The sequence below is a fragment of the Dermatophagoides pteronyssinus genome, unplaced genomic scaffold (genome assembly GCF_027571235.1).
Source record: "Dermatophagoides pteronyssinus isolate colony J.1.1.1.1 unplaced genomic scaffold, Derpt_VIB-CSIC_2022.12 sq0004, whole genome shotgun sequence".
Taxonomy (NCBI): Eukaryota; Metazoa; Arthropoda; class Arachnida; order Sarcoptiformes; family Pyroglyphidae; genus Dermatophagoides; species Dermatophagoides pteronyssinus.
In genome coordinates, this window is record NW_027461528.1 from 795334 (window position 1) to 821437 (window position 26104).

General features: G+C 28.2%; 2 protein-coding genes across 3 annotated transcripts in view; both read left to right on the forward strand.

Moving 5' to 3' along the window:
- The first annotated feature begins 967 nt into the window (after positions 1 to 967).
- The window catches only part of LOC113788558 (uncharacterized), a 38349-nt gene continuing 13212 nt past the window's right edge, over positions 968 to 26104 (forward strand). The window contains exons 1-2 of one of the 2 annotated variants that reach the window (XM_075819416.1): positions 968 to 2531; positions 15813 to 15875. In XM_075819416.1, coding sequence (XP_075675531.1) covers positions 2081 to 2531; positions 15813 to 15875 — 514 coding nt within the window. In that variant the 5' untranslated portion in view covers positions 968 to 2080. Of the gene's footprint in view, positions 2532 to 15812; positions 15876 to 17515; positions 18049 to 26104 lie in introns of those variants that run through there. The other variant, XM_075819417.1, reaches the window with a different exon arrangement.
- LOC113790467 (NDP-glycosyltransferase YjiC-like) lies at positions 11064 to 14143 on the forward strand. Its single transcript, XM_027340140.2, has 2 exons — positions 11064 to 12462; positions 12524 to 14143. The coding sequence occupies exons 1-2, from the start codon at positions 11907 to 11909 to the stop codon at positions 13366 to 13368; spliced, it is 1401 nt and encodes a 466-aa protein (XP_027195941.2). The 5' UTR covers positions 11064 to 11906; the 3' UTR covers positions 13369 to 14143.

Here is a 26104-nt window from a genome sequence, read left to right on the forward strand (position 1 = left end):
AAAATTTTCAAATTTTGTCTCTGAACTTTTGAAGATTTTCTTCAAATAATCCGTGAAAAAAAACTGGAAAAATTTCAAAATCCAAATCAAATGAAAGAATTTGGTTTTTGGGAAGGGAAAGACCCGATATATCGATCATCGATAATCAACATGGCTAGAGAATGATGAGGATGATGATGATTGAAATCGATCAGGAAAAACAAAACAAAAGCGAACAGAATCCGTGAAAATGCGTGTGTTTGTGTGTGTGTGTGTGTGTTAATAATGATGATTGGGATAAATATAATTATTTACCAAGAAACCAAAAAAGAAAGAAAGAATTTTTCGTACGATGATCGTTAGAATCATTCATCCATCCAATTTTGTGTTTGTGCGTTCGAGAATTGATTGACTAAATTCCTGTACAAAAAAAGAATTCTTAGTTTTTTCTATTCTGTTTTCGAACCAGAAAAACATTCATTCATCAAATGAGAAACAAAACAAAGCGAAATGAAATAAGATCAGTCATGAGAAAAAAAAAGAATTACATTTCTAGATTTCTAGTAGATTTCTCACTTTACACTTTTTCACTCAAACAACAACGATTCTTGACTAATTCTTTTCTCTTTTTTTTCGGAATTCAATTCAAATTTAGAAATAACCGGATTTTACTTTTTCCATCCCGAAACGAAAAAACAACCATACAACATCGACCATGCACCGACCGGAAAATCGATTTGTAAATGTTCAAATGAATCGATCTTGTGATGTTCACAAATGATAATCAATCCACAAAAAGAAAAAAAATCCACTTTGAACTTTTCAAATCGAATCGAATCGACATCGAATGTGATTTTCAAGGACCGATTTTGATTTCAAAAATTAATAAAATTTAAAATTTATAAATTTTTTTCCGACAAATAAATTTATTCTGTTAATAACGATAACTGTGAATAAATTCTGAATCTTTATTTTCATTTTCTCTTTTCTCATTATAAACATCTGATTCTATCATTTCAAATGAAGGAAACACAATGAAACAAATGAAATAAATAACGTTAGAATAACAAACAAACGAACACCACAATTATTATTATTATTATTTTATTCTCTGGATTGTTAACAACACACAGTGAAACAAACCAAAAGAAAAAAACATCCGAAAATTATCATTCATTCATTCATTCATTCATTAAGTTTCAGTATTTTCAGTTACAAACATAACAGCAGCAGCAGTTACAAACATAACAACAGAAAAACTTGACAAACAAAACAAAAAAGTAATGAAGATGATCATGATCATCATCATCAACATCATCATGATGTTGGGCAATGGATTCGGATGATGATCATGATGTTGATGATCATCATCATCAACAACAACAACAACAACAATCCAGAAACAAAAAACTGATCTTTAAGACATTTTTAGTGCTCGAATGATTATTGTTGTTGTTTCAACAAAAAAAAAGACTGATGATGAAACTCATTGAAACTACAAAAAAAAAGACACTGTGTTTAAAATGTATGGACTTTTTTTTGCTGAAAGATGTTCTTGCCGAACGACAACGACCAAGAAGAAGAATGAAAAAAATCCTAGATTAATTTCACATTCTGTTTCTGTTTCTGTTGTTTTGTTTCGTTTATAATCGTTTATTTCTGTTGTCTATGGTGTGACCCATATCATCACCAAAAACAAGCAAAATTACAAAGAAATCAACCAACCAACCAAACAACCAAACAAACAATAAAAAAAACAACAAGAATAATTCTCTCTCTGTTTGAATTTATTCTTACGAAAAACGACATTATTCTAAATGTCATTTGGTGTGTGTGTGTAATGTGTGTGTTGCTGTTTCTAAATGAAATTCTGAAACCGAAATCATCATCATCAACAACGAGGAATATTCCCGAGAAATAATTATAAACAATTCTCATTATTCAATTCGTTTCTACTCAATCGGCATTCATTTCGTTCATCAACATTTTGTTTTTAGTTATCCGAAAAGAGAGACAAATTGATTTCCATTTTCTCATTCGAATATTTCTCATCATTTATTTAGAACAGAAAATCTATAAATCTAAAATTCACGTTTACCAAATGAATCAACAAGAATATCAATTTAATGTTTACAACAACAATAACACTACACATTTAGATTCAATTCTTTCTCATTATTCACCATTATCATCACATTATTATCATAATAAATGTTACAATCATTATAACCGCATCAAATCGTCATCATTACCGGCATCATCAATTTTATCCGGTTATTATCATTCACATCATAATGTTGGTCAACAACAGCAGCAAAAAATTTTTCTAAATGATAAAAAGCTTCAATTTAAGTGCCTAATAATTTTAATAATGAAAAAAACGGTTAAAAATTTTAATCATTATCATCAACATTCACATCCGAATCATTTTCGACGACGACGACAACGAATAACCATTGAAACAACAAGTTTTCTATTATCATCATTATGGTTATTTTTTATGTTATTCATAATAATAATATTTCAACAATTTCATCAAATCAATTCAACTAGTAAGTTTTTTTCCTTATTTTTTTGGCAATTTTCCCAGAAAATTTCCGAGAAACTTTCCTAAAAAAATTTACCTTATTTTACCTTTCTTTTTGATTTTTTTTTTCTTTTTTTCTCTTTGTTGATATTTGAGATCAGAATTTTTTTTCTGAAAAAAAAGTTTAATGATAATTTCATCAACACTTTATTTAATAATAATAAGCTTTGATTACTTAAACACTATCATTATATCGAATAGATCTTCTGTGTGTGTGTGTGTGTGGTTCATTGTAATCGAATAGTGTTCATTATTTACAACAGAAAAGAATGAAGAAGAAGAACGAAGAAGAAAAAAAAAGAAAAAAGTTTGATCAATTAATTATCGTTGGTGGTGTTTGGTTTGCCTGGATCTCTGTTGAAAATGAGATGCTTGAGAAAGAGAAAAAAAAATCATTACTTTTGGGTTTTTTTTACTGCTTGCCTGGCCTTGTCATCGATTTCGATTTCGATTTTTTTTTTGTTGATTCCGGCCCTATTTTCACTGTGATTTGATTGTTGGTAAAAATAGTTGAAATTGAATTTCTGTCCAGCACACAGTGAAACGCACACACACACAGACAAAAGAAATCGAATCAGAATTGTAAAAATGTGTCGCCAGAATATTTTTCTTTTTTGTTTTGTTTTGTTTTCTGCATTGGTCATCACCAATTCTGTTGTTGTTGTTGTTGTTGACAATCCAGTGAAAATGCAAGAGAGAGAGAGAGAGACGAAAAGGTTATTGATTTTCAATTTATGTTTTTGGTTGTCCAGATTCTATTTCGGTCATCATCATTGATCATGAAATATTGTTGTTGTTTTCGGCCAACAATTTTTTGTTTCTTTTGGTCTTTTGCACAACAACAAACACATAGGGAAATGAAAAAAATTGATCATTATTTTCGGTGAAATGAACGAAAAAAGAGAGAAAAAACAAAGAATTTGCAGTTTTTTAATACCCAATGTTGTTGTTGTTGTTGTTGTTGTTGTCATCATGGTTGTTGCTCGAGGTTGTTTGATTATCAATAATGTTTGGTTGTTGATGATCATAGTGTTTGAATGAAGCCAAACACACAGAATATTCTTGCAAATTGTGAAAACATTCCGATAATACTATTTACCAGTTTGTAATTCTCTCTCGGTGCGTGGAAATGAGAACAACAAGGTGGCTTAGAGGTTTCAAATTTTGGAGAATTTTACCGAGAAAAACAAAAACATCAAATGATGATACAGCTTAGTAGTGTAGTGGTGGGAAAAAAAGTTCTTGTTTTTCATCCCTTGTTGTTTGTGGTTTTTTTTTCATTCGATCCAGGCTGATAACATTTCGATAACATAAAAAGTTTTCATTTCCAAATGTAGTGAAAAAAATGCATTGCATAATCATCACGGAGTGTGTGATGATAGTAACGCCTGAAAAATTTTTGTTTTTAAAAAATTTTTAATTTCAATTTATAAATGATAACACCTATAGAGTGAGTAGGAAGGGAAATTATCAACTGCCTAAAACGATAAAAAACTTGGATGAAATTGAAATGAAATTTTTTCAATTCCCATTTTGATCAAAATTTAAATGAAATTTTGATTTTTTTTTCCACAGAAAATTTCAATTTAATTTCTCCATTGCTTTGTTTCAAATGTTTTTTTTGTTGATAATATTCACTCGATATATTTCAATCATGTTATCTTCATGAAATGTTTTTTCTTCTTTTTTTTGTTTTTTCTATTGACCATTCACGTACACACAAACATGCATGCATTCCATCGGGAATCCGTATTTTTTTTTGCCAATTTCATTGCAAAATGAAAATGTTTGTATTTTTTTACAGGATTACATAATAGTTAGTTTCTTTCTTTCGTTTTTTGCTGGAAAATTCTGTTTGAATTGAATGATGATGATCATGTCATGTCAATATTGGAATTGGAAACTTTTGATTGTCATTGTCGGCAGAGACAGCGACGGCGATGACAACACAATCAAACATCAAACAACAACAAAAAACATCAAACACACACAAACACAACTTTCCGAAAACTTTCTTTGAAAATGTCACCAGAAAAAATGAATCAATTGCCCGTTGATGATGTCGATGATGATGTTGATGACGATAATGATGACATATTGATGCAGGCATCCCATAAATTCTTTTTTTTTCTTTCTTTCTTCAAACCGGGTTATTTGTCATCATCATCATCATCATCAAACGCATCAATTCCATCATCACACTCCAGGCGTTCTTCTTTTTTTTTTTCTTTTTTTTTTTGGTTACACGCTATATTCTGGATGCTATACGCCTAGATCATTATTACATAATGATGATTTTTTTTCCTGGTTGACGAAGAATTTCTTTTGTCACTTAGAATAACCGGGAATTTTGGGCCGGTTATTTTCCATCATCATCAACAACAACATCAAACATCATCAAATGATGAACATCTATTTTGACCTGAATGTATTTTATTCAATCATTTTTCAAAATAAAAAAAAAAATTGTTGTTTACTTTTTGGTTTACCCAGTATGTGTGTTTATTGGGTTCATTTGATTTTCGTTTTTCTAGTTTTTTTTTGCCAAAAAAAAGTTGAAATATGCAATCTTCGTGTGTATTTGGGCCATTATCATATATTTTTTTCTAAAAAAAAGTTGACTGAAAAATTTTTTCATTGAAAAATATCAAGTGTAAAATGAAAATAACCCCTTCCAAACCAAAAAAAGGAGAAAAAAAAACTAAAAAACTTTTACGCTTCATTTTTTCCCATTACACAATAATGATGTATATTGTGTAATAATTTTAGCTTTTGTTTTTTGTTCCATAAATAACATAGAAAAAAAAATTTTCGGAAAAAACAAAAAAAGAAGAAATTTTCCAACAACAACAACAATATTGGAAGGAAAATTGCTGAAATATTTTTCCATTGAAAAAATAAAAAATAAAAAATGAAATGAAATAATGACGACAATTCTTCAATTTTGATAGAATTTACTCTCTCTCTCTCTCTCTCTCTCTCTCTCTCTCTCTCTCTCTCTCTCTCTCTCTCTCTCTCTCTCTCTCTCTCTCTCTCTCTCTCACTCACTTTCGATTCTGTTGTTGTTGTTGTTGTTTTAAGCATCCAAAAATAACAACAACAACAACAAAGTGTTGCCCAGTGAAAATAATAATAATAATAATAATAATCCTGATAATGAAAATTGATTGTTTATAATTTTTTGTTGTTGTTGTTGTTGTTTTGATTATAACAACAACAACAACAACAACAACTTTTCATTTATTAGTTAGCTTGGTCTTTCGGGCTCGATTGGTTTGAGTGATGAAATAAATTTCATTTCGTTTCATTTTTTTTTTTTTGCTCATTTCAGTGATTTTTTTCTGTTTGCTTGCCTCGTTGTTTACCAAACATCGAAGAGAAAATTACATTCAAAATAGCAAAAGAGAGAAAAACATCAACAACAACCAATTCGGCCATCGATCGATAGAGAATCGATTGATCCAGTTCTCCAGTGTTTGCGTGTGTGTTTGTGTTAAACATATATAAAATTCTGTATTAACATTGCTGATTCTGGACATTTATGATTAATTAATCTTTCCCTCTCTCTCTCTCTCTCTCTCAATCTCAAACATGAAAAATTTGATGTCGGTCCATTCATATGTTATCAATTTCTATCCACTCCACAACAAAAAAACAAAACAAAAAACGAACGATTCCCTTTTGTTTGTTTGTAGCATCCAATGTTTATTATTTAAGGAAAAAATCATATTCTTTCTTAGCCAAAAAAAAATTTTCCTTAAGGTATCCAATATTTTCGTTTTCGTTTTTTGTTTTGCATCACCAGATCAGTTTGATTTTTTTGGAAAGATTTTCCCAAAAACATTATTTGACAGGTCAAATCTTTTGGGAATAATGAAAACAATTGAATCGAATGAAATGTACACATGGATCATATCAAAAAGAAAAACAAAATTATATTTTGGTCCAGGAACGAAAAAAAAGATGCAAAACAATTAATAAATAAATGAATGAATGAATGACAACATCAAGGCACAGAAAAAGAAGAAGAAGAAGAATCTTCCTCCTATTTCGACAGCAACGACTAGAACATTGTGGAAACAAAAAAAGCAAAAAGTTTCACTTTTTCAATCTTAAGTTTTTCTTTTCTTTTTTTTTAGTTCCTTATGGACAATGTGATAGCGATCCAAACTTGTGTAACTTATAACTTTTATTATTTAATCTGGCTAACAACACATGTCTTTATGTGGTAATGGTGGTGGTGGTGAATAGGAACAAAGTTTTTTACTTTTTTTTTGACCGAAATTAGTCCCTATATCTATCATCATCATCTGTTCATATATGATGTATGCAATGTTTTTTTTTTGAAAAATTAATTTTCCCGCCATATTTTATGGACAGGACAATGATGATCCATCCTTGGGTGATCCTGATTTATGTTTTGGTTTCTGGTTTTTGGTTTTGATTGCAAATTTCTTTGCTTGATTTATTTATAAACCAAAAACAAAATGAGAAAAAAAATCGGTCATTTTGTTGTTGTTGTTGTTCCAGAAATGACCATTAGATCAACAACAACAACAACAAACGAAATCAACCAAAAAAAAAAAACCGGAATAAAAAGTTATGCTCGAATGATCAAAGGTGATGATAATGATTATTATCATTGAAAAGAATCATTTTCCAACGAAATGAAAATAATGCAAATTCTTTATGATTTGAAGAGAGAGAGAGTTGACGTTTGAAAATGAAAATGTTGATAATGAAAATCAACAACAAAGATAAATGATGATGATTATTTTTTGTTAAAAAAAATGGATCATTTGGGGATTTCATTTCCATTCATCAGAATCATTTGATCTGACGATCTGTGTGTGGGTGGTTGGTTAGGTGAATAAATGAATGAATGAATGAATGTGCGTAATGGCTTAAACGCATTAACGGTGCAAAATAGTTGTTGTAGTTTTTTTTCATTTGGGTTTTTTTTTGTTGATAGGGATGATAATGGTGGTCACATTCATATTAAACATGTGGAAATTGAAATAAACAAGAAGGAAAAGAAAAAACTATTTATGTTTATCATCATTCACATCATTTGAATCATTCAATATTATCATCATTTTACTTTTGCTCATCGAACAACATAAAGAACATCATTTATTGATTTGTTTTATGGCAAAATATACACACGGAAACAAAAAAAAATGTGTTATGAACCAGAAAACCAAAACCAAAAAAAATTCATGATTCAAAAAATGTTTGTCAAACAAACTCACACTAACTGTACATTACTGATTTTCAATCCTTCTTTGTGTGTTTGTGAATCCATTTACTTTACTTTTGTTTTTTTTAATACCCAGATTTTTTTTGTTTTGTCTCATTTTGAAATCGATAAAGCAAATTAGCTTAATCAGTTTCATTTTCATTCATTTTTTTTTCGGTGGGTTTTTTTTAAATGACGAAAAACAAAACAAAATTTAATATCCCAACATTGAAACTGACTGAGAGAGAGAATATTCTTGAAACTAATGACATTTTTTTTTTGTTTTCATTCACTGTGTTATTCTTTTGGTGTTGGGGCATTAGTGATGTAGGAGTAAATCATTCATTCATTCATTAAACTAGCTATTTTGGATTTTTTTTTCTTTTTCTCCTGAAGAGATTATAATAAAAATTAATAATTTAATAACACACACACACACCAGCCAGCCAACCTAAACATTATGAAAAGAAAATGTTTTCATAATCATAATGGAATTGAAACCTATGTAAAACTTTTTTTTTTTGTTTCATGAAAAAAAAATTCTTTACACAAATGAAAAAAAAAACAAAAGAAAGTGAATGGGAGAGAGAGAGAGAAAATTAATGGTTAAAAAATGCAGCTTTCCAACCAACCAACCAACCACCCACCCACCTACCGACCAACTAACACTTATGGCGCAAACATCAGGCGCGCGAGAAAACTTTTTCTTTCTTTTTTTTTGTTAGGCAAAAATGCTTGACATTTTTCTTCGTTTTCATTCATTTACCTAATATTTTACTGTACATAAGCTCGAAAACAGATTTTCTCATTGCATTGTTGAATCATTTTGAAGAAAAACAAAACAAAAAATCCGTTTTTATGAAATGAAGGCCAGAAAAAACAAACAAACAATTAGATCCGATTGAAATTATGGAAAATGTCATAAATATTTTTACTTTTTTCCCAAAATAAAGATTTATTTTTTTTTTGAAACAAACAAAATTCTCAAGAATTCCTCCGGAATAAATAAATGGATCGACGAATGAATCAATCGAAATGATAAAATCAATGGTTTATCATTATTATTCAAAAGAATTTTCAAGCAATTTTAATCTTTCAATAGCGTACAGTAGTCTCTATATTTCAATGAAGAAACCATATTTCTCTTTTTCTCTCTCTCTCTCTCTCTTGCTGTTGTTGAAATCGATGATGATAACGATGATTCCGAAATCGAATCATTTTAATCATTCATCATCTACGATTTTTGAATCATTTTTTTTCTTCGTTCGTTTCTTCGGTGGTGGTGATGACAGAGAATTTATTGATCTTTCTCTTTCGCTTTTTACGATTTTACCAATATTTTACTGCTGCTGCTGTTGTCGTTTTTGCCGTAAATATATTTCTCATAATCATCATCAGCATCGTTGAATTACCATCGTTGTTTGATTTTGATTCTCTAAAACAAAATTTTACTCTGGTTTGTTTGCCATATTTGAACAATTCAATTCGAAAACAAAACAAAAAAAAAGACATCAGCATCCAAATAAATGAATGATGATTCTGGTTCTGCTGTAGTTTTTATTTGTTTGTTTATCTTTCGATTCCGTTTACATTTTTTTCACGCGATCAAATTGATTGATTTCCTTTCGGAATTATGAAATATCAATGAATGAATGAAGGTAAATTCAAACAAACCAGGAAACAAAAACAATGCAAACATTACGATTCTGATCAAGCAAAATTCTGTTTATTTCTGAAGAAATTAATTAAAATTCATTAACATTATTAAGTGGGCAACCGAAAAACAAAACAAACAAGCAAATTCATCAACTGACCACCATCATCATTCGAAGATAATTTTCATTTAATTAATTTGCAACAATGCTGGTCCTCAATGAAAAACACTGAACTGGAAATTTATTTTTCCCTCCTTGATTCATCATACATAAACAAACAGACCAAAGAAAATCAAATCAAAGAATTCAACTGGAATACTTATTTTTGAAAAATATTCTCTATCAATCAATCATTTATACCTTAAGGGCTGGATGAATATCATTTCTATCTTTTTATGATAACCAAAAAAGAATGATTTTACAATGCAAACAATAATAATATTCTTCGGACAACAACAATCAAATTCTTTTTGATTTTGTTATTATTTCGTCTTCTTCTGTGAATTTTGGAGAATGGCCGCTAGTAAAAAATTTGTTGATTTGATTTTTCTTGATTCATTTTTTGTTGTTGCTCATTGATTATTTATTCATCGATTTTTTTTTTGTTATTCCAATTGGCCATTATTGATGTTCAACGATTCCAAATGGATGACCTTTTTTTTCTTTTGAAGATTTCAATAATCTTTATGGCTATTTATGGTTCACAAAAAAACAACAACAACAAACGAAATTCTTTATGGACCAAAGAATTTCGTTTGTTTTTTGTTTTGTTTTGTTTTGTTTGTTTAAGTAACAACAATATTAATAAAAATTCAAATAGCCTTTAGGCAATTTGAATTCTTGGCTATTGAGATTCTGTTACAGAATCCAGAATTTTTTATTTTGGCTCAGACTTTTTTTTGTTGTTCATTTAAATGTTTTTTTCTTTGATTGAAACAATTCTCTCCTCTCATGAAATTCATTCACTTTTATAAATTTTATGAATGTTCAGCATCATCATTACAAGCTAAAATGATGGAATTTTTGGTTCTTCAAACAAAAAAAACAAAAAAAAAAAGATCAAAAGTTTTGGTTGCACTTGTATGTGTGAGCAATCAAATTCTTTAAGAATTTTTTTCTTTTCTTTTTTTTCGAAAAAAAACGGCTGACTCGAATGTTAATTGAGCATATCAACAACCAAAAAAAAAAACGAAGATAGATAAATTAAGGGTAGAAAAAAAACCAACTCGACAGAAACAAAAAATTCAATTTTAAATTCTTGCTTCAGCAAAGAGTAAAAGCCAACAAACAAAATGAGATAAAGAAAATCAAATAAAAATAAAAACAAAAATCAAGGAACAAAAATCAATTTATCTAACATTTCTTTCTGGAAATATTTCTGTTTAATTGTGGATGTTTACCGGGAAAGTTTTTTTCGGTTTTTCCTTTTGAAATCACACAATTAAAAACCGACTGTTGTTGATGATAATAATGATAAATGTATGGATTTTTTTTGATTTGAAAAGCTTGTTGTCCCTCTGTATTGATGATTATCATTGATTTTTTTTGTTTTATCAAAATGTACGTGAATTTGTCGTTTGTTGTTTTGAGTTGCCACGTTTACATTTTTTGATCGTTGTTTAGTGATATGTTTGATATGTTTGTATTGATCAACACTAAAATTACATGATGATGATGGCTAATGAACAACAAAAACAAAAAATTGAAAATTATATTTCATTCATTGGATTCAACTGGTCATATTAATTGGCACATGTATTTGTATTGGACAAACATTAATCGAACGTGGTCATCAATGTTATTTTATTATTACTAATAATGAAAATGATATAGGAAATTATTCGAAATTTGGTTTCAAAGAATTATTATTGATTAATAATGATGATGATCGAAAGACAACTGAAGAACAAAATGTTGAACCAAAAACATCATCATCAAATCATCCAAATGCCAATAATGAAAAAAAAATTATACATAATATTATTACTTTGGGTATTTTATCCTCACGTTCATCATTGGAAAAATGAAGATCTTCATGATCGTCATAAAAAAATAAAGATTTTTGTGCAAACCGACTTGCAATCGATTCAATTAATTAATGTTTGGCTGAAAAAACCAATGATTGCAATATCAATGTTTGTCGATCAATATGATAATGCACAACGTATTCAAGAAAAAAGGTTATGGTTATCGATTTGATCAAATAAAATTTCTATCATTGATTGATAATATTATCAATGATGAACAAATGAAAAAACATTGTCAACAAATGGCAAAACGTTTACGTTGTTCCGATTCAAAACAAAAAGCATGTGAAAAAATTGAAAAATTTATCGCATCACTAAACCTAATCAACAAACAAAAAAATTGAGCAAAATTTCTTCTGATTTTCTTTTGATTAACAATTCACATTTGATATTTTGTTTTTGTTTATTTGAAAATAAAAATGTCATTAAAAATTTTATTCAATCCATGTGATGGTCTTGGCCATATAAATGCTTGTATTGGTTTAGCGCAAGCATTACAATTGCGTGGACATCGAATATATTTTTTTACCAATAAACAAATGGCCGGTCAATATCGCGATCGCTATGGTTTTGAAGAATTTATTCTTCACAACAACAGCAACGAATCAATCGATACGAATGAATCGGCGACGAATGATGATAATGATGACGATGATCATCCGATCAAAAATAATAAATTAATGAATGTTATTATTGAATCCGGTTTATTATCGGATATGTCACCATTTGAAAAATTAGATCTTTATGATCATAATAAAAATCCAAATATATTTACAAGAACAATGTCTAAACAAATTCTTAATGTTCATGAACAAATGTTGAATATTATTGATAAATTACAACCGGATTTAATTATTGTCGATTCAATGATTGTTGCACCATGTATTTTATATGGATCTTATTGTTGGGCATTTTCTTGGAGTGCCAATCCTATTCTATTATATCGATCTGATCATATACCACCAATGATGTCTGGTAAGAATCTTTTTAGCAATCGATCATCAGTGAAAAAAACGTTATCATAATTTTTTCCCAGGATATCCATCCGATAATCAAAATGGATGGTCAGAATTTCGTAAAAAATTCAATAAAACATTTATATCATCGATTCGTTATTATCAGAATTGGTTAAACGAACAACTTGGTTATGATAGAATGATTGAAAATTCGAATGATTTACCATTTATTTCACCATATCTAAATATTTATGGTTATCCAAAAGAACTTGATTACAATAAAATGGCCAATTTACCTGATCATTTTATTCGTATCGATGCATTTTGTCGACAATCATCATCATCATCATCTGATTCATCATTTGAATTACCTGAAAAATTTCAACGAAAAAATCTTAAATCAAATGTTCGATTAATCTATGTATCGATGGGTTCATTTGGTAGTGCTAATGTCGTATTAATGAAACGTTTAATAGATGCTTTAGCAGCTAATTCATTACATAAATTTATTATATCTACTGGACTGTATCATCAACAAATTTTGCTTGCTGAAAATCAATGGGGTCAACCATATTTACCACAAACACAGATTTTACCATTAATCGATTTAGTTATTACACATGGTGGTAATAATACTGTTACTGAAACATTAATGGCAGGTAAACCAATGATCATTATGCCATTATATACAGATCAATATGATAATGCACAACGTATTCAAGAATGTGGTTATGGTCGACGTATTGATACGCATCGATTTACATCATCCGAAATGAATACAATGATTGATCAAATTCTTAATGATATTGAAATGCTAAAACGATGTGAACAAACTGGAATACGTATTCGACAATCCGAAACGAAATTAGAAGCTTGTAAAAGAATTGAAAAATTATGTTTGAAAGAAACCAAAGAAAAAGATTAAAAACTTTTCTTTCTTCTTTTTTTCTGGTTGACCAAAATTTGAATCGAACAAAACCTGATTGCAAAACGATGGAAACCAAAAACTTTGGCCAGAAAAACCAAAACCAAAAACAAAATAAATCCCATAGATTAACATTGGCCACATTGGTGGTTAAATTTCCATGGAAAAAAGTTTTCCCGAAACATTTTTTCAGAAAAAAAACCAAAAATAAAAACAAAGCAAAAAAACTTTTTCAAACATTAAATCGCAATGGCGATGGTAATGGTAATGATAACACCGTTAATCTTATGGACAGGTCTATGTTACTTTATCTCTTTTCTTTTCACTCTTTTTGACATATCTCAATCCCATATACACAAACAAAGTATCGAAAAGTTTGGTTTTCACACACAAAATATTAATTAATCAAGTTTTTTCGTTGGTTCGTTTTGATTTAGGTTTTTTTTTTTGGTGAAATTAAACCCAAAATTGCTAAGAATTTATTCCATTTTCAGTCGGGTCAATTGATGATGACCGATTCTGGATTCTAGATGGAAGAGAAAAAAATCGCAAACATAACAATCAATTTCAGCAAAAATAAAACAAAGTGAACCAAGAGTTGACATAAAAATCCAATGGAAAAAAAGGGTTTTTTTTTCCAACTGGAAACTTTATCTACGGGATTTAATTTCCCTTGTAGCTATTGTCGTTGATTGTCAAATTCATTCATTGAAAGTTTTTATCTTTACTTAACTCGATAACAAAATAAAAATAAAAAATTTCTTTCCATTCCCTAGATTCTATCATTTGCCATTTTTCTTTTTCTTATTTAACTGAATTTTCCTATGGAAAAAAAACAAAAATTTGTTTTAAAATTTTCTTCAAGTTTAAATTTCGAGCAAACAAAACAAAACAAAACAAAAAAACTATCGTTGCATAATCATGATGATCATCATCATTCCGGGGTTAATTCACTACAAACAATTTAGATCAGTAAAATGAACAAGAAAACAATTGCCTAAACGTGTCTAAAAGTGAATAAAAATAAAAATAAAGAATAAAATTCACATAACCCTTAAGAAGCAAAAAAGACCTTATAATGTTTTTTTTTTTGTTTTGTTTTGTTTGGGTTATATGGTTTCTTTTAGAAAAGAAAGTTGATGCTGATGATAATAATAATAATAATAAGAAAATAATAGTTATCTGAGTTGATCTATATGGTTATTGTTTAAACGTTTGTTTGTTGTTGTTGTTGTTTTTTTTTGTTGTTGTTGTTTTCATGAACATTAAACAACAACAACAACAAATGAATGAATGAATGAATGAATGAAAACAACAACAACAAAAAACTATGATGATGTTGATGTGTGTGTGTTTGTGTGTGCGTGAAGAACAAAAGAAAAATTCAATTAAACTAAAAACCTCGATGAAATAATGTATGTGAGAAAAATAGAGACAGAGAGAGAAAGTGGTTGAACAAATTTCAATCAAAAATATTTTTCCTTTAGCATCCTTTTCTCTGTTTCTCTGTCTTTATCAATTCAATTCAATTAAATCCAAAAAAAATGAATGAAAATCAAAAAAAAAAACTGAAAAAAACTTGAAAATAAATATTTCTTTGGTTTAGAATAATCATTCAAAGAAAAATAACTGATGTGGTAAATATATGGATGATTGTTTGTTTATGTGTGCGTGTGTGTGTGTGGAAAAAAACCAACAGAAAAAAATCATTTAAGAAAATTGCCTTAAATGAATTTGAATGAATACGGTATGGTTTGGTGAATGTATGATTCTGGTAATACAAAATAACCATTACATTGGATGGATAAAGCAAAATAAAGCAAAAAAAAAGGGGTAAATGGTTTCATTTCTAAACCATTTGGATTCATCATCAGAATCATCAGACAAACAACAACAACAAGAATCATTTGCATGATGCAAAATTGTTGTTTGTTTGATGTTCTGTTCATTTTTGTTTTGTTTATTTATTCATTGTATTTGTTTGTTTGGTTGGTTGTTTGATGAAACATTTACATTTTTTTGCATTTTATTGCCTTTAAATGATAATAAATACATTTACAGGAAAGCAAAAAAAAAATAATGTTTTTTGTTCCAAACACACACACACACAGCCAAAAACGAAAAAGTAAATTCATGTTTGTTCACACACACACACACACAGCGAAATAAATCAAAATATACTATCGTTTTTTTTTTGGTCATGCATGAATTATCCAAAAGCAATATAATAAGAATAATAAAAAATGGATATTATTCCAAAAATGTATCACCCTCCCATTAACCCCTACGGAATATTGTTATATTTTTTCAGTTTGAAAAATTCTGAAAAAAATTCTGGAAAATTTAGCGACATCTATCGATCCGGATTCAAATGACTAAAATATTTTTTCCATTTCATTTTTCTTCTTTCATTTTTTAACCCAAAACACACACACCAAATACAGGTATTAAACTAAAATCCGATTCGGACAATGCCAAAAATCATCATTTATATCAACGAAGAATTGGTAAGTTTTATCTGAGGATTTTTTTTAAATTTTGAATTTTGAATTAAACATTTTGAACCAATTTTTTTATCAATTACGAAACCGGTGTCGCCATCTATCGTTTGGTATTTAAAAATGGTGGATTTTCAAATTTAAAAAAAATGAAAATTCAATTAATCGAGTTATTTTAATGAATCCCAACAAAAATATTCCGAGGAAAAAACAAATGATGAAATCATCAATCAAAAACTTATAGAATGATATGCATATTTGGTGAATGGTATGGCATTTTCTCTTGCATATCATCATCATTTCGGGTGAAAAAGCAAAAGCATCCCGAATTTAACCAAAAAAAAAAATTACAATTTAATTATGGTTGGTCATGAATAATCATTACCATAAATAATCCCGAATATAAAAAAAACAACCCAAATAACCCGAAAAACAAATAAAACAGGGTAAAAAAAAAGTTAATCATTAATTTCGTATACGGAATTTTTTCAATTATCGAAACTTTTTTTTATGGCCAAAAAGAAAAAAATATTTCAACAAACAACATATGGATCTCACCAAAGATTATGATGATGATCATAATAATAATTTCATGAAAAGAAAGAAGAAAAAAGGTCGAAAAAACATACTGTTTGAATAATTAATTAAAACACGGGGAGACGAAAGTCAAAAAGATCAAAACTAGATAAAATTGGCAAAGTTTCTTGCTTTATTGATTTTATTATATATCTCAATATTCACCACATAATGAAGGAATGTGTCTGTGTTTACGAAGGGTTAAATATGAAAAAACAACAACAACGATGATGATGGAAAACAGTGAAAAAACAACAACAATTAGAATTGAATTATAATGACAACAACAACAATCATTGATGAACAACAGAATATTCTCTACTTTTTTGTTGATGAAAATTACCAAACAAAATATTCATCATTCCTTTCAATTTGAATCAAATTTTTTCTTCATCATCATTTTGACTGTTGCTTTTTTTCTGTTGTTGTTGTTGTTGTTGTTGTCTTATTTTGTCTTCTGGTTTTGGTTTTTGAGATTCTGGTTCTTGTTCTAGAGCCTAGTAGCATCAGAACACAAGAATTCATGGTCCACAACAAAGAAGAATATTCTTTGATTCTTGCTATATATTTTTTTTTTATTCGCTATGTTTTTTTTCATCTGGAACTGAAGAAGAAAAAAATATATTCTGGATGCATTTTTATCAATGGTGGTGATGATGATGATGTAACTAACTAGAAAGAAAAGTTTTTTTTGCGCATACTTTTCCCTCTCTCTCTCTCTCTCTCTTTACATACATCCTCCTTCTTTTTCTGTAAACTTTCTTTTTTCGAAAAGTTTTTTTTCGGATTTCGATTTTTGGTTCGTCACTTGGATTCTTTCCATTTTGCCATACAGACCGTATACATCTCATTGATGATAATGATGATTGTGATGTTCTAAAAAAGTTGACAAATTTTTTTTGTTTCACATTTTTCAATTGTTTCAATCCGTTTTTCAACTAAAAAGAAGAAAAATCCAAAAAAATCAAAAATTCATTTCACATATAAGATGTGATGATGATGATGATTATCTTCTTCACATCACATCTTTGATTTATTCATTCTTTTTTCATCCAAAAAATGATATTCTTAAATCAAATCAAATTAATCATCATCATGAATCAATGATTGAATGATTGATTGAATCAATCAAAATAAGAAATGTGTTGTTGGACAATAATTTGGCCAATCATATTCGATATGATAATGCCAACGGCTATTATTTTTATTGTTGATGATGATGATGATGATGATTTGAAATCATCACCAACAACAACAACAACTAAAACAACAACAACAACAAAAATATCAAAATCTATTGGCCATAATAAATATTTAGTAAATTATCATCAACAATCAACAAAAATATTATCATCCGCATCCACAACTAAATCATCAACAACAACAACAACAACAACAGCAAAGCCAATACAGATTATTCATTATGTTGCTTCTAGGCATCCTTATCATTATCATCATCAACAACAACAACAACAACAATCAAAAAATCTAAATAAATTAAATATATTTTCAACAATACATTATCATATTATTTTACCATTTTTTCTTTATATTTTATTATTAATACAAATACAAATACCATCAACAGAACCAATGTGGATTATTGGTAAGCTAAATAATAATGATGATGATAATAATAATAATGATTATCATCATGGCAGTCGCACAAAATAATAATAATTGTTTGATATGTGTGTGCAAAAAAAAAAAAAAATTCATAATTTTTTTCATTTTTCATTTTCCTATCATCATCATCATCATGTTTCCGTCATATATACATAGGAACCGTAAATAGGAAAAAAAAATTATTATTCTGCTCAATGTAAATATTCATAGAATAATAATAATAATGATGATTATTATTATTAACCTTGCGAATGAAAAAAAAAGAAAGAAAGAAAATGTTTTCATTCAATCGAGAATCCGATTCGGTTTTTTGTCGTTTACTCTAATGATGAACCATAGAAATGATCATCAAATCAAATATAAAAAAAAATGTAGAGCAAGAGAGAGAGACAGACAGAAAGAGAGAGAAAATTAATATTAGCTAACCTTATGTGAATGGCAATACCGGAATACCCAAAAAAAAAAAAATGCCTAATGAATGAACTTTTTTTTTCTCTTATTTTTTTTTACTTCATTTTCATTGTCTGACACGATTAGAGAAATGTTCTGGTTGAATATATATTTTTTTTTCTATAATGTAAAAAGATAAATGAATAAAGATAGAGTTTTAGACATTTGAAAACACTTTAGATAGATAGATAGATAGACTTGTTTTTGGCCCAATTGGTTGGTTGGTTGAAAAATCGTCATTCATTCATTTATTCACTCAAATCCAATTATCCAGAATAACCAAGAAAAAAAAGAAGAAAAAGTTGCTTCTTCTTCTTCATGTAATGATGAGAAACTAAAAGTAAAAAGTAAAAAGTAAAAATAATAAAATAAAGTAGTCGAAAATGAAAATCAAGTTATAACCACAATCGAAAAAAATTGATAAAATAGTAAAATTCTGTGCACTTTTCAGATTCTTTATGTTTCAATTTTTGTTGCCGAAACTTATGAATATTTTTCGGTCTCCTATTCTTCGTTTGATCCAAAATGATTTGATTTCGGTGGGAAAAAATTCCGGTTTTTGGAAGAAAAAATAACGATAATGATTTTAATTTCAAAAAATTTAGAGTTTAAGCTTTTAATATTTTCTTTGGAAAATTTTGATGATAATTCTGTTTTTTTTTCTTGCTCTTTATTTAGCTAATTAACCTTTTTTTGACATTTTGTGTGTGTGAAGAATCAAACTTTTTTTTCTCGAAAACTTTTCTGTTTTCCCGAAAAAATTTCCCAAATTTTAAATTGGATTTTCTGGAAAAAGTCTTTGACAAAACAAAAACAAGAATTTCACAAACGATCAACGATCGGTATAATTGTTGTTGTTGTTGTTTTTTTTATCAGTGATGCTCGTCGTCGTTGTTGTTGTAAATTCTTTTCCGAAAAAAGTTTTCGCGGAAAAGAAAACAACGACGAAAATTCGTTGTTTTTTTTCGTTCCTTTAAAATTACCATTTAAATGTTTTGCTTTTCGAAATTCTTGTTGTTCAAAGATAAAATTTGTGTTTTTTTTTTTTTGGTTCACTTTACATTTTGACTACTATCAAATTCTTTTGATATTCTAAGTGTGTGTGTGTGGGGGGGGAGGAAATAGTTAAACCTTAATTACCAAACTAGAAAAGCAAAAAAACACTTTTGGTTGAATAGAACCAAAAGTGTATTGGATGAAAAAAAGGGAAGAATTCCATATGAAGAAATGAATTTTATACTTCTTTAAAGTTTTTTTTTGTGTGTGTGTGGTTTCTACTTCAAAAACATCACTTTTTTTTTACAATTTTTTCATATCAAGATGTTTACATTCGTTTGTTTGTTTGTTTGTCTGGTTGTTTTGTTTGTTTTTTATTATTATTTTCGGTTACATTTGTTCGACCTCGAAACAAACATAAAGTTTTAATAGGTTTTTTCTTATTCTTTTTCTTTATTCTTTCTGACCAAAAGAAAACCCAAAAACTCTTTTCGTTTTAAATTCGTTTGTTTGTAATAACGTTTTGGCTCCCTTTTTTTTTGTCTCAAATACTTTTTCATTGAATTTTATAACCAAAGAAAAACTGAATCCGAATAACCGAATTCAACCGGAAAATTTTAATACCGTTGAATCAAAATGGGTAATAAAAAACTAAGTGATTAAATATTCTTTGTGGGTGTGTAGATTTTACTACATCAAAATGACTAAGTTATAAAAAAAATGGTAGAAGTGGTGGTGTGTAGAAAAGTAGTAAAAATTGTCACAATTAAATTTGATTGAATTGGTAAATATTGACTACTACAAATACCTAGTAGTAGAAATCGATTTTTAGTAAAGTTACATTATCAATTTTATTGGGAAATCATTAAACAATTCAATTCAATTGGTGACCACAGAATTTCATTTCTTTTCTTTCATTGATTTGTTGTTGTTGTTAATGGATAGTGATAATAATAAAAACAACAACAACAACAGCAAATGATGTTTGAAAAGATGTTGACCAAAACACTACATCATCATCATCATCATCATTTACTGATGATCATCATTATAAACGTTTTATCGATTTTTATTCGATTCGACTATTTTCACATTATCATCATTTTATCATCTTTTAGTTTTTTTCTAGCCATAAGGATGATGATGATGATGATTTATAACTGATTTGATTGAATGATTATTATTTTTTCTATTCTTATTCTGGATTCTTTGGAAAAATTCTTTACTTTTTTGTTCATCTTGAGACTGACTGACTACTGTAACTTTTACCATCGGTACTTTGTTTTTGCTACATTGTTTGAGTTGAAATAGCTGAAACTCTACACTGTAAGAATAGCCAAGAGTAAGATAGTGAGAGTGAGGGAGAGAATCTCATTATTATTATAAAGAATGGTCGATCCAATTTATTGTCCATCATCATCATCATCGTTATCGAATTGAAATTTTGAGCGAAATATTCTTCTTCTTCTTCACTGTCCATCTAACTTTTGTTGTTGTTGTTGTTGTTGTGTATCTAAGTGATCAATCGTTTTTCGTTTTTTTTTGGCCCATCAAACAAGCAAAACGAAGAAGAAGAAAGAAAAAGTGATTTTCATCTATCAATAAATAAGAAAAGCCAAACTTTTTTCATCATCATCATCATCATCTTCGTTGATTTTATCTGCAAGCAAGAATTTTTTTTTTTACTGAGTTTACATTGTTCCTTTTTTCGGGAATGTTTTCGGGAAAGATTTTTTCATTTCTGTTGATGATGATGATCAAGATGATCTTCATGACAAACATGAATATTGGTTTCGTTTTTCAATATGTTAAGATTAAGAAAGAAAGAAAAGATGCTAAAATGATGATGAACAGCGAATCTCATCAGTCTTTTTATTTTTTTTCGATTGCAAATATTTTTTGATTGAAAATAAAAAATTGATTGAACATTTTATTACTTTAACACTTCCCTCCCCCCATCATCATTTTATTAGTTTTATTTCGATTTCTCCCATTTTATGGTTTTTTTCTAGCTTCGGGTTCGACTTCATCACTGATAATATTCAATTCAATCCCAGGGAAGAAAGAATTGAAGAAGAAGAAAATTTGTTCATTGTTTGTCGGTTGAGTTTTTGTCAATTCCCGTGTGATGTTTAAATTAACGATTGTCGGTTTGTGTGTGTGTGTGTGTGTGCAAGTGTGTAAGTGTGTAAATGAGTGTTGGTTATGATTGTCAAAAAAAGCAAACAAAATAAAAAAAAATTCTTCAAACACCAACAACAACAACAATCGACTAACTAACTAACGACACATTTTATTATTACACAATCAACCAAAAACCGAAAATAAGATGTTTGATTTTCTTTCACACAAAAATTTTCCTTTTCTTTTTCTTCTTTTTCAAAGTTCTGATCATATCAGAACAATATGTTTCATTGACAAAGCAAAGAATATTCTTTTGTTATTTTTTTCTTTTTTTTCGAAATGAAAGAAAGAAAGAATTTCTTGAAACAAGATTATAATTGTATCATCATTCGATTATTCTTCATTCGCTCTTTTTTCCCTTTTTCAATTCTCATCGATTCTTTCAAAAAAAAATTTCCGAAAATTTTCCCTTAAAATAGATTTGTGTGTGGAAAAGATTCTTTTCATTTTCTTAAATCAAAAAACCACCCATCATACCAACCACATTAAACCCTGATTATCTATCTTTCTTTGTTTAGTTTCCTTGGTTATAAATAAAAAAATTTGATTTTTTTTCCCGAAAATTTTCTCTCTCTCTCTCTCTCCCCATCGTCTGAACATCCATTCATTCATTCATTCATCGTTACAACATTATCACTGGTTTAAAGGGTAACAACAATCGAATAATAATAATAATCGAAAACAAACAAGAAAAACCGAATGAGGAACAATGAATTCAAAACCATAGTTTTTTGGATCTTTATTTGATGTGTTTGCACTATGTGTGTGGTTACCCGGATTCGGTTCGTCGGCTTTTCTATTCGATCATCAATACCCGCATAATCGAAAATCCTTTTTTTTCACCAAAATTTTTTTTCAATTTGAAAATTTTTCTTATTTTCATTTCAAGTTTATCGATAATAAAAAATTCTATTTTGACATTGGTGGCTGAAACATCATTCTGATGATGATGATGATTTGGGTTTGAATGAAATGAAAAAAAATTGATTTACAAATAAACGAATGAATGGAGAAAAACACAATGTTTTTTTCCTATTGAATTTTTCAAAAAAGTTTCTTTCTTTCTTTCATTTTGAAAACCAGAAAACATTGTGTTATTCTGTTGGTTTTTCTCAATTCAATTGTTTCGGGTTAGGGGTTCGTATTTTCTTTATTTGTTCAACCCGTTTATTTTTATTTTTTAATAACAAAAGTAAACACTTATTGAATGAATTTAGATTTTTTTGGTTACGAATTGATTCTCCACCTCCTCCTCTCAACAATCATTCAACAGAATCGAAACCAGAAAAAACCAATAAACAACTAAATTCTGCGACAACAAACAAGTAAATTCTGTGACAACAAACAACAATCCAATGATGATGATGATAAGAGAGAAATTGGTAACAATAAAATTTTTTTTTGTTTTTCTTCAGTCTTTCTGAATCTTACGAAAAAAAACTCCAGATGTGAATGTGAATGTGTGGGTGGATGGTTGGTTGGTTGATTTCAAGTCGAATAATAATAATAAAAAAAAATGAAACAAGTTTTGTCTCGAAAACAACAAAACAACCAACAACAAAAATATTCCATTTCGATTCTTGAATTCTTGATTCTAGACTATAGTCGTAATAATAAACGAGAATTTTTTTGGATAGACAAAACGGATGAATCTTTGTGTTTCTCTCCCTCCTTCCCCCCGCTCCAAAAGCCGTTAAATTTGACAAACAAAACATAGAATTCAATCTGTTGTTGTTGTTGTCGTTTTTTGTTTGTCCCCCCTCCCAAAAAAACACTCAAAAAACAAAAAAATAGTACAAACGCTGCTGTTGTTGTCTATTTCGATTCACTTTGGCCCAGTGATAAATCGAAAATTATGTCTTTTTTTTTTTGCTTTTCTTGCTAACCATTTGTATCATCATCATCATCTTCATCAACCTTCTTTTTTTCAAACTATTTCTACCCAACCAACCAACGAGAGAGAGATAGAAAAAAACACATTAAATCCTATAGGAACCAACAACAAAAATAACTAAAATAAAAATAACCATCGTTAGTTTTGTTTTTTACTTTGCTTGGCTATATATATGGATATCTTATTGTTTTTTTTTTATTTTTTTGCTGGTTGATTCGATTAAATGGAAAACAAAAATCTCAATAATTTATTATGATGATGATGTTAAAGAGACATTTCTTGCTTTTTTTCTTTTGGATCTTTCTTCCTCTCATTTGTGTTGAGTAAATATTTTTTGTTTTAGTTGGGGTTTCTCTTAGCATAAAACACCACCAGGACTCAATGCATCACATCTGGTGAAAATGAAAAATAATAACATCTATTTTTTTTATAGACTTTCAGTGTCTTATATATAATAGTCTCTCAGTGAATTTCAATGATTATAGTCATTGAAACATCATTATTTTATCGTTTTTTTTTACTTTTTGTTGTTTGTTTGTTTTTTTCGTTTCTCAATTGGTGAATGATGATCTTCATTGTCTTTGTCTGTTTGCGTATGTGATTGTATCATTATTTTAATTAATTAATTAATGGAAAAAAAGGAAATCTGATTATAATGACATTTATACAAGAAAAAAGAAATAAGGTTCATTAAGCCAAATTCAGTAGAAATAGGTGAAAAACAAAAACAAAATTTTATCACCAGAAAACAACCAAAACTTATCAAATATCAAGATTACATTAGTGTTTACCTTTTTTGTTTTGTTGTTGTTGTTGTAAAATATATTAATATTATTTTCATATACAAAAAAAATTCATTACAAGTCAGTTTTTTTTTATTATTATAATATTAAAACGATATTAGATTTTGCTTTTCTCTGAAAATATTATTATTATAAATAATAATTTATTATTATAAATATATAACGGAATTATAATCATTCATCCATCCATCCATGCATCCATTTTTTTTATAAAAAAAACATGTTTATTATTATTATTTTGCTGGATTTTTATTTTTATTTTTTTAGTTCACAAAATACAAATAATAATAATAATAATAATAACAATATTTATTAATCTAAATCTAGATGATTTTTTTTTTTGTTATATATTTTCGTTTGAAGATGCAGCAAGAAAAAAAACCGGATGCTTTGAATATCCGTTCCAAAGATGATGATGATGATGATATCATCGAATGAATCAGAAGAAAAAAAAGTTATTACATTTTTTTTCTGTTTGACAGTAAGAGAGAGAGAGAGAGAGAGAGAGAGAGAGAGAGAGTGAATCTGTATTATATATGATGATCATATGATGATGATGATGCTTGCGATGATGATTTCTCTTCTTCATTCTCACTTTTTTTTTATATTTTCTGCATAAAATCGGGCAATGTTAGTTGATTGATTTTCGTTTCGTTTCGTTTTTGTTGCTTCAGGTTTGTTGATTGTTTTTTACATGATGGAAAAGAATCAATGTTGGTTGGTTATTTTCTGATTTTCATTATCATTCGTTATGAAAATGAAAATGAAAATGATGTATTGACCGGAATGGCCTCGATTTTTTACTTTTCTCTTGTTGGCTGTTTTTTTTTCTTCTTCTTGCTATTTCATTTCTCATTTTGATCAAACAGTGTCGACATCAGAAAATAAATAATAAATTTATTCTGTGTTTCGGAATGTGTGTGTGTGTGTGTTTGTGTAAAAAAGTAAAGTGAAAATGAAAGTAGAGAAAAAAAAAGTTATTAATACCTGGGAAAGAAAATATTTCCTCCTCGTTGATTGAAATGAATGCACTGAATGAACAGAATTTCACTTTCACCATTGAATGGGTTATTTGTTTTTTTTATTCTTGGTTCGGTTCTTGGTTCTGTTTTTTTATTTCGGTCCGGTTGATGTTTGATTTTTTTTATTTGGCTCGATAAACATGTATTTTTTCGTTCATTCATTCATTATGTTGATTCAATTCATTTATTTTCATCAATGATGGATGATTGAATGAATGAAATAAACATGTAAAAAAATGTATTTTTGGAATCAATTTTCATTATCATTATTAATATATTCAATGACAAACAAACAAACAAACAAACAACAAAATTTCATAAATAAAAATGGCTTATGGCCATTTTCATGTATATGGAAATGAAAACAAATTTGCAAACTTTTGAATTATCACGAGATTTTTTCTTCTTTCTTTCTCATCAATAAAATTTTCCCGAAAAGATTTTTTTCCGGGAAATTTTTCTCTGCTAATTAATCATTGATAGTGAGGTAGAAGAAAAGAATCGGTGTCGATATAGTTTGACTGGAATGATTTAAAAATTTCCAAAAAAAAATTAGAAATTTTTAAAAAACAACATGAAAAAAACAAAGTCAAAAGCCGATTGTCATCATTATCATCAAAAATTATATATGTAGGGCCTAGCAATGGTTTAATTAACATCCATTAAAAGTAAATCCATTTGCCATTT